This window comes from Schistocerca cancellata, chromosome 4 (genome assembly GCF_023864275.1).
Source record: "Schistocerca cancellata isolate TAMUIC-IGC-003103 chromosome 4, iqSchCanc2.1, whole genome shotgun sequence".
NCBI classification, from domain to species: Eukaryota; Metazoa; Arthropoda; class Insecta; order Orthoptera; family Acrididae; genus Schistocerca; species Schistocerca cancellata.
Window position 1 is genome coordinate 672,480,763 of NC_064629.1, and position 16,409 is coordinate 672,497,171.

General features: G+C 39.1%; 1 protein-coding gene across 1 annotated transcript in view; it reads left to right on the forward strand.

Annotated features, from left to right (window-relative positions):
- Nucleotides 1-16,409, forward strand: part of LOC126183759 (phospholipase A-2-activating protein) — a 118,451-nt gene that overhangs the window by 95,139 nt on the left and 6,903 nt on the right. Inside the window, exons 10-11 of the mRNA XM_049925987.1 lie at nucleotides 9,085-9,159; nucleotides 11,641-11,784. Coding sequence (XP_049781944.1) covers nucleotides 9,085-9,159; nucleotides 11,641-11,784 — 219 coding nt within the window. The remainder of the gene's footprint in view (nucleotides 1-9,084; nucleotides 9,160-11,640; nucleotides 11,785-16,409) is intronic.

Consider the following 16,409-nt stretch of genomic DNA (forward strand, 5'->3'; position numbering starts at 1 on the left):
CTTGTATATGAATACTCTGCTGGATAACGTTGGATGCTCCATGAGGCTATTTAGGAATGGTGAGTTATCTAGGGAAGTCACAAAGCCATAAAATTGTAGTTAATAGCAGGGAAACCTTTCAGAAGATTGACACTGATGCAGACATGGCAGTTCACCTTGAATACAGTCAAATGTAATGGATTACGCATAAATAGATGAATATCCTAATTATTGTTCATAATTTGATTTCACAGTCTCGTTAAATTTTCCTAATATTTTCTCCATTGACGTTACTCTAACTCTACTTAAATTCCAGCCCTAAAGCCATTTTCAAGCAGTAAAAATATTCTTATCTACAGGAAAACAAAAGCTTTACAAAAGAACACTGGAATAAAACAGCAGCAGCCTGTACAAAAATGAATCAAAATACTTTTACACTCAGGCTCATAATTTGTCAATACAACTTCAGTCATTAAACAGATGCAAGCTTAGATAGCTGTTACAAATATACAGGGCGGGCCAAATATCTCATGAAATAAGGATCAAACGAAAAAACTACAAAGAACGAACTTGCTTGAAGGGGGAAACCAGGTGGCGCTATGGTTGGCCTGCTAGACGGCGCTGCCATAGGTCAAATGAATATCAACTGCGTTTTTAAAATAGGAACCCCCATTTTTTATTACATATTGGTGTAGTACGTAAAGAAATATGAATGTTTCTTTCGCTTTGTGATAAATGGCGCTGTAATAGTCACAAACGTGTAAGTACATGGTATCACGCAACATTCTGCCAGTGCGGATGGTATTTGCTTCGTGATACATTACCCGTGTTAAAATGGACAGTTTACCAATTGCGGAAAAGGTCGATATTGTGTTGATGTATGGCTATTGTGATCAAAATGCCCAACGGGCGTGCGCTATGTATGCTGCTCAGTATCCTGGACGACATCATCCAAGTGTCCGGACCGTTCGCTGGATAGTTAAGTTATTTAAGGAAACAGGAAGTGTTCAGCCACATGTGAAATGTCAACCACGACCTGCAACAAATGATGATGCCCAAGTAGGTGTTTTAGCTGCTGTTGCGGCTAATCCGCACATCAGTAGCAGACAAATTGCGTGAGAAATGGTAATCTCAAAAATGTTTGGTGTTGAGAATGCTACATTAACATCGATTGCACCCGTACCATGTTTCTATGCACCAGGAATTGCATGGCAATGACTTTGAACGGCGTGTACAGTTCGGCCACAGGCACAAGACAAATTACGGGACGATGACAGGTGTTTTGCACGTGTTCTATTTAGCGACGAAGCGCCATTCACCAACTGCGGTAACGTAAACTGGCATAATATGCACTATTGGGCAACGGAAAATCCACGATGGCTGCGACAAGTGGAACATCAGGGCGGGTTAACGTGTGGTGCAGCATTATGGAAGGAAGGATAATTGGCCACCATTTTATTGATGGCAATCTAAATGTTGCAATGTATGATGATGATTTTCTACGTAATGTTCTACCAATGTTACTACAAGATGTTTCACTGCATGACAGAATGGTGATGTACTTCCAACATGATGGATGTCCGACACATAGCTCACGTGTGGTTGAAGCAGTATTGAATAGCATATTTCATGACGGATTGATTGGTCGTCAAAGCACCATACCATGGCCCTCACGTTCACCGGATCTGACATCGCCAGATTTCTTTCTGCGGGTAAAGTTAAAGGATATTTGCTATCGTGGTCCACCAACATCGCTTGACGACATGCTTCAGCACGTTGTCAATGTGTGTGCGAACATTACAGAAGGCAAACTACTCGCTGTTGAGAGGGATGTCGTTACACATATTGCCAAATGCATTGAGGTTGATGGACATCATTTTGAGCATTTATTGCATTAATGTGGTATTTACAGGTAATCATGCTGTAACAGCGTGCGTTCTCAGAAACGATAGATTCACAAAGGTACATGTATCACATTGGAACAACCGAAATAAAGTGTTCAAACGTACCTACATTCTGTATTTTAATTTAAAAAACCTACCTGTTACCAACTGTTCGTCAAAAATTGTGAGCCATATGTTTGTGACTATTACTGTGCCATCTGTCACAAAGCGAAAAAAGTGGTCAAACTAAAACATTCATATTTATTTACGTACTACACGAATAGGTAATAAATAATGGGGGTTCCTATTTTTAAAAAATGCAGTTGATATCCATTCATCTATAGTTCAATTCTTTTATCTTGGCGGTTCGCGCATGCCCGCCCAGACGCAGGAGGTTGCTGCGTTGCCAGTTGTACACGCCAAGAGAAGCAGCCCCATAGTATAGTTTGCAAACTTATGTTTAGGCAGGAGCGCGCAGTTTATGAAGTAAAGCCACCACCGCCGCATTAACCCTTTCGCTGCTACAGAGACGTGCACCCCGCATTCCGCGATGTGCGCGATATTGTCATCATTGCACTGCTCGCCTGTGCAGACACATGGTGTTTAGACTGCTTTGACACACTTTATCATTCGATTTCACAAAAACTATTTGGCCCAACAATTTGATTTTTACACATCTTCTTGACTGATACCTTCCCCCCATAAATGACTTAATTTTGTTTCGATGTTTAACGCAGTTATTGTGCAGCATTGGATGTAGTAAACCAATGCACGAAATTTTGAAGAGTTTGCATAGGTAAATGTCCATAGTGTATACTTTCCATATGGTCGATTTTAGTTGCCACTAGAAATTGTAAAAAATTACATTCAAACGAATAAAATTCATGAAGTAAGACACTTCAATATTGTTTTTGAATACAGAAAATATTTAGCACCTATCAAGGTTTGAACTCGGAACCTTTTGCTTAGCAGCCATTCACTTTAACCATTATGCTAAAGAAGCTCGTCATTCAATATATCTCCCGGAGGACTTTAAAATATCACGCAAAATACTGACGAACACTGTTGGTATCATTATGAATTACTCACGTTTCGTCGAAGTACAATAGGAAATAAACAATTACCACTGTTCTTTATTGCGAAAAAGTGGTTAGTGACAATGATAGAAACACCTTTCCTTGCTATCGCCTGAATTAGGAGGCTTATTGCTTGTTTGGTTTAATTAATTAATAGAATATGAAGCAATTGGTATAAAGAATGCTTTTTCCAAACTTTCCATAAAAGAAAGTCTGCTATCAAGACATTGCTTTTGTCCAATTACTTTATTTATGACTGAACATTTCTAAAACTGAAGACACTCGTCCATGCTCTGAACTGCAGTCAAGCTCTGGCAACATTGTTCTCTGTTCATTGGCTGACTGTGTTTTGTAACGTCAGATGCGCAGAACCCACCTAAACTCGGCCGCCATCATAAATGATGCGCACTTTAGTGGGCCAACCATAGTGCCATGTGGTTTCTCCCTTCAAGCTAGACAAGTTTTGTTCTTTGTAGTTTTTTTTCGTTTGACGCTTATTTCAAGAGATATTTGGCCCGGTCACGATCAACTATACAGAAAGGATAAAATTACATCAACAATTACAACAACATTCTGCATGTTTCTGTGGAAATTGGAAGTATGTTTACTTCATTGTGTGTTCTCCATCCCCAAAAAAATGCTGTGGTAATTGTTGATGTAATTTTATTTTCATATATAGTTGGTGTCACTAATGAATGTCAACAGGAGAGACCTTATCTCATGTCTGTTAAATAATTTGTTATGCTGATACTTAGTTTACATGTCCCAGTCACCAACTAGACTGCATATTTCTGACAGTTGGTCACATGGATGGCTTTCTCATTTGCTATAAGGTCTGCCACTGTCAGAGTTTAACCTAGTTTTGTAGTCACCGGAGTAACTCTCTTTGTATGTCCAGTTTCTCAGGTTGATAAGATTCCCAGCAGCCAATTGTTCTTTAGGCTTTATTAATGTCTGATTCATACAGTTTTGCCATAAATTTTCTTGCCATATTTCAGGTGACTCATCTGAAGGATTGGTCATTTGCATAAAACTTTGCCTGTACTTCACTTGGGTGTGTTGTATTTGGTAGCCATATAATGGTTGCCTGTGATTGTCAACATGTTTCCTCCTTTTGGACTCGGCTGCAACTTGCCTTCTGATTGTGCGTTGAGCTATGCTGATTATAGGGTAAATTCATTAAATTGGCTTTGGTGTTAGATAGCCAGACACTGTGCTTACTGTAGGATTAATTACATGTTGACATATTTGATGTGTGCAGACTTGACCCAGAGAAGCGAAGTGTGAGAGCTGATGGCCCCCAGAATTTGAGGTTGAGCTCTCCATTTTGTGCTGGTGAGTCTTTGGATGATATTATTCCTCACCCATACTCATCCTTTAATGTTTTGACAGTGATTCTGAAATTTCAGATTCCTGTTAACTCGCACACCAAAGTATTTCAGTGAGTCATCATGGTTCAACCCTTGACACTGCCACATCACTTTCATTTGTCTGTGTCGGTTTCTTTATTTCTAAGTTGGAATACACACACTTGAGTTTTACAACAGGGATTTGGCTTGAGGGAATTTGCTCTGCAGTAGACAGCTACGTCTCGAGTGTGTCTGCATCAGTTTTCCCTTCCAGTTCCTCAGACGATTTTCCTTGTGTGGCCATGGCAGTATCATCAACATATATAAACTGTTTTGCCACACCCTTTATTGGGTGGTCGTTCGTACAGATGTTACATATAATTGGTAACAGGAAACTGCCTTGGGGTAGGCCATTCTTTTGCATTCTCAAGTGGCTATTCCTCTCCTGTAGAGTAACATAACATCATCTATTTTGAAGGAGACATTCCCCTAATTTCATCATTCGTAAGTCCTTAGTCATGTTGTAAAATGTAACATGCTGCTGGTGATGACTGACAGCGTTATAGGCAGCCGAGAGACCCATAAAGACGACTCCATTTTTCTGCAATCGTTCGAAGCTATTTTCTGTGTGTTGGGTGAAGTTGAGTATTTGGCCACAACATAATTAATCAGGCATAAAAGTCATGCTTGTTCTGGTATGATTTTGGTCTTTCTTGTGCCAAAAATTCCATCAATAATCATTCTTTCAAGTACCTTGTAGAAATGACATGGAAGTGACACAGACTTGAAGTTTTGTGGATCTGTAGGTTCTTTCCATGGTTTTAGTAGGGCTACCACCTTGTATTTCCTTCAGAGCTTTGGAATGTGAATGGTAGTGGTAAAACTGTTCTATCCAAATTAGGCTGCAGACCCAAAATGCTTGATTTGTTCAGTGCAGATATCGTCAAAGTCAATAGCTTTGTGTTCCTTTATTTGCTGGGTGGTTGTTTTTAACTCATCAGTACTGAATGGCATGGTGAGGGGGTCCACTTAATTACTCAGATAAAGTTGGGTTTTCACTCTTTCCACTTTAGATAGTGTCTTCCCATTTAGTAGGAGGCCGTGACCTGTCCTGTCAGGGGAGTGTCGTAGGACCATTGCTATTCACAATATACATAAATCACCTTGTGGATGACATTGGAAGTTCACTGAGGCTTTTTGCGGATGATGCTGTGGTATATTGAGAGGTTGCAACAATGGAAAATTGTACTGAAATGCAGGAGGATCTGCAGCGAATTGATGCATGGTGCAGGGATGGCAATTGAATCTCAATGTAGACAAGTGTAATTTGCTGCGAATACGTAGAAAGAAAGATCCCGTATCATTTAGCTACAATATAGCAGGTCAGCAACTGGAAGTAGTTAATTCTATAAATTATCTGGGAGGAGTACGCATTAGGAGTGATTTAAAATGGAATGGTCATATAAAGTTGATTGTCGGTAAAGCAGATGCCAGACTGAGATTCATTGGAAAAATCCTAAGGAAATGCAATCCGAAAACAAAGGAAGTAGGTTACTCGCGAAGAGACCATGAGGATGAAATCAGAGAGATTAGAGCCCACACAGAGGTGTACCGGCAATCCTTCTTTCCATGAACAATACGAGACTGTAATAGAAGGGAGAACCGATAGAGGTACTCAAGGTACCCTCCGCCACACACCGTCAGGTGGCTTGCAGAGTATAGATGTAGTAGATGTACTCCAGTTAGACTAGGTGCTGGAATTGTAAGATTACTGCAGAAGCTTTTCACTTACTTTCATGCTCACTGGCTGTTTTGCTTCGTATCAAGATTTGTTACCAGTTTGTACCATCTTTCCATTTTTGCTGTCGATACTGGTTGTTGGACATCATCGCCTGCTAGAGTACTGTTTTCTGATAAAGGATTGTTATGATACATTGATTGGTATTACTCTAGAAGTTCTTTAGGTCCCCCTTTCCCGGCCCTCAATGTATTCATTTGTACAGCCCCTCAGTATGTAATTTCTGGATTTTTTTTTTTTACCAGCAGAACAAAATTGTCATAAGAAGTGGTGTGTGGTACCAGCTGCATTATCTCTTGGTCCAGTTTCTGTAAAACTCTGCCCCCCCCCCTTTTTTTTTCCCCCGCCCCAAATTGAAGTGCCTTTAAAATGGGACTGTTTCTGGGCTGACAGCCCCACTGACTGTGTAAGTATTGGTCTCTTTTCTATCTGTGGTGTTATGTTTCCTACAATTTGTTATGTCTGACCTCTGATTCTGTCCCTAACAAAGATACTGTCTGGGTTGTATCCTCTGTGCCATCTTCCCCTGTTGAGGGATGCGAGCTGTTTCTCATTGTATATTAATTTTAAACTCACCCCTTCTGCCTATTGTTCCATTCTCTCACCATTTATAGCTGTTTTAGAGTACGTGTGCTGTGGCGTTTAAAATTTCCAATAACAAATTTTGAGATCTGAGACGGGAAATTTTTTGGCTCTCAGAGACAGTCTACAGGTTACTGTTTGTAGAAGGAAGTTACCATGCAGGAGTTGACCTTGACAGAGAGCAGCTCACTATCATTTTCACATGTTGGAACTACTGACATTACTTTAATGTTTTTTTTTTTTTTTTTTAGCAAAGATTGTACTTCCATATCATTTTCAAGGTCTTTCTAGTATTATCTTCATCCCTGGAATATGAGGTCTTCGACTTTCTGTTCCACAGTGTGTTCCTGGAGTAGGAGAAGATCAGTTTGTTTCCTTGCACTGGTAATGTATTGTAATGTGACAGGTGTTTTACAAGTAGCTGCCCCTGTCGTTATTAACCCCTACTCTTATTCCTCTAAATACTCTTTAATTGTTTAGTATGTATTACTTATAAAGTATATTTTAGCTGCCTTTTTAAATAGATGTACTTCAAGTAATCTTTTTTGTATCCTAGGGCAGAGTATTATAGAATTTTATTCCCTGGTAGAAACTCCTATTTTAATTTTTTTTTCCTGTGGTTTTGTGTAGAACTATTAGTGAAATACTTAGTATTTTTTTCTCTGGTTTGCACAACAAATTGGTAGATGTTCTCACTTGGTGCCATAAGGACTTTTTTTTTTAATTGTTCTTTATAGTGATCCCAACTACTACTTTTAGTTATTTCTGTTATGGCTTTTTTCTACAGTTTGAGTCTTATAATCCCACTGATTCTTCAGAGGTCATTTCTTTTTAGATTATGAAATTCTCTTCAAAGATGTTCTTAGAACCTAAGCTTGTGATATGTGACCTTGTATGAATTGTTCCCAATGCAAACTGCAAAGCCTACAACATTTTAAACAAACTTCCATACAGCATTATGAAAAGGATAGATTGCTGCTAACCATAAAGATGACAAATTTAGTGGCAGACAGGCATGATGAAAAGACTATTACAAGTAAGCTTTCGGCCAAAGTCATTTTCAGAAAAGAGAAACATTCACACAAGCAAGCATACCTCACAAACGTGACTGCTGCCTCTGGCCACTCTGCCACTCCCCAATCCCAACCCCTAGCCACAGGGATCATATCCCTGTGGAAGATCCAGGTGTAACACCTGCCCAGTCCACCCACCCACCCACCTAGCATTTCCTGCTCCAGTTCTGTCACAGGCTTATACTACCCCATTAGAGGCCAGGCTATCTGCAAAAGAAAGCATGTCATATGCCAGCTCTGCTGCAATCATTATTCAGCTTTTTATATTGGCATGACTGCCAAGCAGCTGTCCATGAGGATTAACATCGACTGCCAAACTGCGGCCAAGAGCAAAGTGGACCACCCTATGGCACAACATGCAGCAGTACAGAACATTCTTGATTTCAGTCACTGCCTCACAACTCAGGCCATCTGGATATCCCTCTACACCACCAGTTTTCCTGAACAGTGCAGATGTGGGTTATCCTTGCAACATATTCTGCACTCCCAAAATCATCTCAGCCTCAACCTATAGTAACCTGTCCTCTTGCCCTCCACGCAGCTGTTTCCGCTCCCTCTGTCTTGTTACCTCTCAATTTAGCTCCCCTCACCCTCATTGTGCACTGCTCTCTGCTCGTGCGTCCACCGTTCTCTTCTCTCTTCTCTTCGGCTTGCCATCTCTAGTCCCTGCAGCATCAGTTCCTCTTCCCCTCCCATACCCTGCTATCCCTCTCCCTTCCCTGCTGTACTCTGGATTATTGCTCTCATTCAACATGTTTCTGTTGCAGTCTGGCCAGAGTGGTCGGATGTAGCAGTCGTGTGTTTGTGAGGTATGCTTGCTTGTGTAAATGTGTGCATTTTTCTCTTTTCTGAAGAAGGCTTTGGCTGAAAGTATTTTTGCAACAGTCTTTTCATCGTGCCTGTCTGGAACTTGACGTGTTATTTTTACGGTGAGTAGCTATCTGTGTTTTTCATAATATTATTGACATTCCAATCTGAACTGTCCATTGTTTAAACTTCCTCGCCCTTCAATTTGGCATATTGTAAATGTTAATAGCGCTTGAAAGTTAAGTTTTTATTGTAAGGTGTGACACGTTTACCGACATCATTTGTACCTGTTGTTTATAACTGAAACCCATTTGATACCCCCTCCCTCTCTTATGAAAGTAATTCGGTTTGATGATAATGTTATGATTATGTTATTGACACTCTGTTGCTACCACTATTGATTCCACCACCACCACCACCACCACCACCACCACAGCTGCCACCATTGTTGATGCTATCCACATTGTTGCTGTTATCACCATTATCAAGTCACTGTTAAATACTGTGAGCACTGAAACAATTTGTGTATTTTTCCAGATGATGAGAATACTGGATACTTCCCCCAGCGGACTTGCATTGCTTTCAATGTCTTCAATAAGACAGTTATTGAAGGTAAGCAGTTACTCCAGATACATTATTATGTAACAGACAATTTTTACTTTCTGTGCTTGATGGTTAATATTGCTTCAGTAGTACCGTGTAGGAATTATTCGTGCATAGTTACACCTCTCAAAACAGCAAATGTTCACTGTACCTTCTTATTATGTCAGCTGTTGAAAAATTCATAATATGACGTATTTAACTTGAATTTCAGTGATGTGCCCATTATATTTAGTTCAATTCATAATATTGTATGAAGAAGAGAAATAGGCTGGGTTTGAACAGACCTTTTATCTGGCATATTGGTTAGTATAACAGTATTGTGGATAAGTTTCACAGTGCAAGTGTAAGAGCTCAGAATTACTGTCATAAGTCTAGAAAATTTTCATGGTATTAATGAGAACTGGTCTTCAGAGAGAGAATGTCATGCTCATTTTTGTTGCTACATATAATGCATATGAAGAGGCTAGACTGATTCTGGAATTGACAGACAGATACGGACATTGTCCTCTCCTTTATGTTATTAATGACTTTATGAAGATATTGGTGTGAAACACATTCCAGCATTCTATGAAGAGTGGCAATTTACATCATTTGCATGTATATGCTGATGTCATTCATGATACACCTTAGATTCATCTGAGAATTCTTTAAGAGGAAGTCACACTTCTCATAGTCAGGTTAAGTTCCACTTAGGTACACAACTTCTCATTTATGTTATTAACGTATTTCTCCATTTCTGTAGACTTAAGGCAGAGTCATTCTGGATGTCATTTCAATGTCATGTCAAAACATGCTAAAACATGTTTTAAATGGTGGCATTCTTGCCACCAATCAATGTAAAGGAATACTGTGATAGCTGCATCATTAAGAATATGACAGAGCTCAGTTTCTTACAGACATTATTAATAGTTTTTTTCCATTTCAGTTCATTATCCACAAGAATACCTAAGAATCTAGCAGGTTCTACTTCTTCCAGCCTTGTTCCATCAACCTCTAAATCCATGTCTACAGCCTTTTCCTTGTTTTTAAACACTGCATACATAGTCTGTTTTTTTTTAGATTTATAACCAGTTCATTTTCCAACAGCCATTGAGCTGTGACATTTGCAGATATGTATGCTCTTCTCTCAAGCTGTTGCTTATTTTTGTCAATATTTAGTATTGTCATCAGCATACAATATTTTCTTTTCTTCCTTCTCAACACCTATATAATTAACAAACACATTAAATAACAATGGCCCCATTACCGAACCCTGTGGCACTCCATATTTGATGGGTTTGGTGTCTGATTGGTATGAGTTTCGTAATGATACATACTGCTTGCGGTTGCACGAGTATGATTTTATCTATTCACCAGGTTGCCCTCGAATGCCATAGTTGCTTAATTTTTGTATCAGCATTTCATGGTCAATGGTGTCAAATGCCTTTGAAAGATCCAGAAACATTGCAGAGACAACCTTTTTCTCATCTAAGGACTGTAAAATGTAGTCTGTTAGACTGGCAATTGCTGATTCTGTAGATTTACCCTTTCTGAAACCATGTTGTGAGGGTATTAGAATGTTATGTTTGTCCAAATAGTTAACTAATCTGGTATACATAAGCATTTCTAGGATTTTTGAGAAACCTGATACTAGTGAAACTGGTCTGTAGTTGTTGGGATCATCCTTATACCCTTTCTGTATAGTTTTCCGCAATTCATCTTCCGTGACTGGTCTTAAGAACATAGTACTGCATGATCTTTTTGGTACCTACTGCTTGAAACTGTCCTTGCAAATAACCATCACTGAAGCAAGACAGAACCTTCTCTCATCACTAAACACAACTTTATGACAGGAAGTCAGGCAAGCAGCACCTTTGCATGTTGCCTATCTTTCAGTAAACTTATTGATACTACCAACCCAGGTGTGTGCAAAATTGCCCTTAACTTGTGCTCTGGTCACCTTTCAATTAGCCATGTCTTCTTGTGTGATGATGTAGTCTAAGTGTGAATCTGTATGTATATTCTATCTGGAATCAGGACTACATGGATGTGCATCTCCTTTGCACCATGTCCAGCATCGATACACAGCTAACTCTCACATTTTTGTAAAAGCAGTAGTCAGTCTCCTGCAGGCTCATAATATGTTGATGTGCAAAGTCAGTTAACTGCAGGCATTGTATCATATCATTTCTGCAATGTTTACTAGCCCAGTGTGATGTCCAGAACAAAAGATTATCTTTTCACCTAGTCAAATGTGGTTTTATAGGCTCAATGTTTTCGTGCTCGGTATATTGGTTTATACTTCATCTACCCTCTGTCAATGACCCATGAAAATTTTGTTTCTACATCAGGTTTTTAGAAGTGTTCAGTTTTCATTGTCTGTTTTTATCTTTTGTAATATCTCCATTAAAGAAATTGAAACATACTGCAAATAATTCATGATTGATGTGCATTTTGTTAAAATAATAAATATCATAATTTTCATATAGTTATCTGCATGTTTCTTTCCAGATAAACTTTTCCTTAACAATAACCTGGCGGGAGAACATAAGCTGGATATTGAACATGTTGATCAAGTGACAATGCTACTTAATGAAAGGCTCCTCGATGAGACTCAGATGAATGCTTTGATTAAAATGATGCATTGGCCTGAAGGTATGTCTTAAATGCCTTTTGTCTCTTATACTAAGTAGTCTTTGCTTAGCCGTAGTTGCTTATCTACCATGTGATATAATATATTTGTCATGGGAAAGCTTTACCCCCGCATCGCAGCATAGAGAGAGTGAACTGTGGAATGAAAAACAATGCTCAGCAGCAACGACCACCACCTGAATATGTCGAGCAGTTGCATAGATGAAATATTGTGCGATTTACACAATATGATCTGCCAGCAAACACAAGAAGTATATTTGCAATGCACAGAAAGTTTCAAAAAGCACAAAATGCAATGTTATATTGTACTATATATGCTACAGCAGTTAACTTTGAAGCATATAAGACGTAATACATTTTAATAAACGAAACAGTAACTCTACTAGAGCTCCAAATAAAATACTGTTCTGCACTACAGTATATGAAATAGACTAAAAAATACACAAATATTTACAGCACTCTGCAAGTTATTGTAGGTTCATTTTTTCACTGCTTTAAATAAGTCGGTTTTTCTTTCCTTTTTTTACGTGGTATTTCACACATTTTCTTCTGTGCAAATTGTTTTATATGCATCAGTTTCAACAACTCACTATGGTTTGGTTCACTTGGTCTCTTCGTTCACATTGACACTTTGTTATCCAATATATCTCGTATGTACTGGAAACATCATATATGATTCCTCATCTTCAACCACTTTATGTCCTCATTTTCTACGGCATCAGTAATGTGTTCTTCATTTATGGTGTCTGAAATCAGTTCCTTGTTGTTTATGCCTGCCCAGTGGTTCAGGTCTTTTAAGATCAACATTGCGTTGGCGAACACCACATGCAGACCTGATGTCAATAATGTTGAAACCTGTGTCACTTCCTTTTTCATCCGTTGTGTTTTCCAAAACTGATAATTTTATCCAGAAATTCCCAATTTTCTTCAGACTGCTTTGCTATGCCAGACTTACCGAGTGCATAACAGTTGTCAGATTTCAAACTGGTTTACATTTTTCCATGTGAATTTACTGTTGGAATGAGCAGTTCACAACGGCAGTGAGTGTTAAGTCTTTCGCTGCTATGGATGTGTATACATGTCCTGCTCTGCTGCTCTCCAGGTGCTGTGGGCATGTAACTTGGGGCACTTGGATTTTCCCACAGTGCTATTGATATCTGTATGCATCCCAAGCCACCAATCTCTCAGTGCTGCAGATGAGTTACTTCCACATCTCGGTGAACAAGAGTTTCAAGTGTATATTTGAGAATGAAATAAGGTATTGAACTGCTCTTTGTTGCAAGTAGTATTTTGATATCTTATCTACATTTGATCTAGATCATTTATCAAATGAAGGTATTGGACTGTTAAGTTGTGCAAAACTCAAATGTTTTCTGTGAATAGTTCTCTTAAAATTGGTTGGTAAGTATTTCATAGAGGCCAGAAGACCCTTTCTCACTACAGATACCAGCATTTGGCAAGCAGCATAGCCACAACAAAACTGCGCTCAGCATTGAATACAGAGAGCACTTCTGTAGCAGCAAAAGGGTTGAATGCTCATAGGATGCTCTGATCCAGTGGCTGACTTAATGCTGTTGTGTTGTAGACACACACACACACACACACACACACACATATATATATATATATATATTCTTCTGATTGCAACACATCAGCAGGTTGATACACTGTACAGTGATCAAGGCTTAATAGCGCTTCTTTTTTCAACTTAAGTGATTGCAGGTGCTTTATCACTGATGGAACAAATTCTTCATGAAACTACTTAATGAAGATATCACATGTCATTGAAGCATTCTTTGAATGCATGGAGGGGAACTGTAATAATGACATGTTGACACGTGTGAAACATATAGGGCTATCACTTTTCTGTGTAAAATGAGGTTTCAGCCTATGGTTACCAAATTTATTTGTGGCTAGCAGATAGCACATCTGAACTGCAAAGTACAGGATCCCATGAATCTGAGAAAAAGTGTGTCTATTAATGAGGGAAGATATACCCTATACACACTACAGTCAAATAGCACACTGAAGATCACCCAACCACTGAAGGGTTTCTCTGGAGACGTGGATTTCTTTAATCCCTCCTTCTTTGAAAACATAAATTACACAATTTAAAATATGACCTACAGTTTGAAGTTCACTGCACTCACAAAAAGGATCATCTGCAATATCCTGCTTTGTCATTAAGCTTTTACAGTGACCTGTTCCAGTTCTTATTCTGTTCATTCTTGTCCAGAGTATTGTTTGATCACATCAGCAGTAAGGAATCCATTTTGCAGGGTATTTGTTCACCAGTGTTCCTGCCAATCCCTTTCTACCTCAAAAACTTCTAATCTTTGGAAGATTTTCTGATGAAGTTTCCTCGACTTCAGTTGATCCTTTGTGTGTAAATAATGAAGAATATGGAGACTGCATTGGTTTGATATCTTTTTTGTCTTCTTTTTTATTGCAGCATTGTGTGTGATGTTGGTGACTGGACACTGGCTAGCAGTTTCAGTGAACCACTTATGATCATCATCGATTCACTGAGCTCCACATCAACATTTTTTGTGTGGGCACTCATTGCTCACACTGGGGCACAGTATTCTGCAGTACTACGTGCCAGTGCTGATGGGCACAGTGTGTTTGCATCATTTCTCCATGGGCTGCCTGTTAGTTTGGCTAGTATATTGTTTCTGGATTTCAGTTTTTGCTTCACTACTTGTAGGTCGTGCTTGTATGGAAATGTATGGTCAAGTTTAACTACTAACTATTTATAGGTGTTTCCATGTTTAATTGACTCTAGATTGAGTTTCAGGCTCAACTTCCTGTTAGCTGCTTTATTGTTGAGGTGTGTAGTGATACAGATTTAGAATTTGCTTTCAAGTGCCGTTTGGTATAATACTTGTGATTTTGATGGTGTGGTAATTGCTGATAACGAAGAGGACAAGTCAGTGTTCGAATGTTGGGCAGTGGACCTGTACAACAGCTCAGATTGATAATTATACAATACCAGAGCCAGATGTTTCAAATTTTGGGCTGTCTGAGGTGTGACAGGCTTGGCAGCATTGAACGAGGCTATCAGAGGCCCATGATCTGTCAGCAAATAGAACTTCCAACAGTACAGATATTGGTGGATTTTTTTAACACCATATATAATGGCGAGTGCCTCTTTTTCAAGCTGACCATAGTTACACTGTGCTTTAAGAGTTTTTGAGTCAATAGCAATAGTTCTATCAGAAGAACCATTTTTGTGGGAGAGCACAGCTCCGATTGTGTAAGAAGAGGAATTTACAGCCAATATGACAATATGACTGAGTTAAAATGAATGGAACATCTACCACTTAACAATGCATCTCTTAATTGCTGAAATGCATTCTGGCATTATTTGGACTACACAAAAGGAACAGCCAATTGAACAATGCAGAAATTTGCTCAGGATTAGCAATAAATCTGATGTAATAGGTGATTATTTATTACAAAGTATTGCTTGGACTGTTCATCCAATGGCAACTGTAAATATGCCTCACACAACTCAGTCTTTGAAAAGTGTCTGCCCTGTCTCAGTCTGTCTATAAATTCCTCCAGACGTGGAAGAGGAAAAGAATCCATGACAGTTTGTGGGTTTACTGTTGCTTTAAAGTCAACACATGGATGTAAACTACCAGATTGCTTCTTTAGAATGACCAAGGATGATGCCCAGTGACTTGTAGAAACGGGTTGTCTTTCCATCTTGTGTTTGTGCAGGCTGCTTCTAGAGACGAAAAAATTTAAACCTTGCTGCTGCAACATGGACTTGACTATCATGATGTTCATCTAGTAGCTTAACAAGGTTGTCGCAGTTGATAGATTTGGGACTAATGTCTGTACACAGTTTAACACACAAATGGTAGATGTTGGCTCCGACTGTTGACAAGAAGAAAGCATTGAGCTCCATACCTTTTCTTTTGTATGTAGTGAAATGGGCCTCCAGTTTTGCCTAATGTTCTGACCATTCTGCTTCCTGACTATGGTATGGGCGAAGTTTAGGTGGAGCAACCAGTGGCGGTGCTGCTTGGTGCGAGAGTAGTGACATCAGTTGTTGAATGCCAAGCAGCCCGCTTTCAATATGCTGTGCTTGAAATGGAGTGATTTTGGTTAGTCGTATTTCCTGTGGTGGTTCAGACATGGTGAAACACTTGATATGATACGCAGATTTCAAGAACAGGAAGTTGGCAAGACCAGGCAGTGAAAGCACATCCTTACTTGCACACAGTAACCGTGCAGCTGGCAAAGCAAGTCTATTTTGCAAACAATTTCATCACCATTTGTTGTGTCGAATGAAAATACACATGGCAGTACAAGGGTGGGTTCATTGACTAGCTTTGGGAGGGGTGGGGTGGGGGGGGGGGGGAGTTTGAGTGGAACTATGACACACAAAATATTAGTTTACTTAATTACAGTATGGATAAGAAGATTACTGAACTTAATACACTCCATTTCCTCAGAAATGTTCTGAGTATTTGCAACTGTTTCGGGATATTAAAGTAGCACCTGATAACCCACAAATTTACAAGAGTCTTTGCCTGAGGTTTATTTGACATAATGTTTATATCATTTTCTGCCTAAGACATTTAATATTCAGGTGGCTGATCTAAAACAATGCTGTT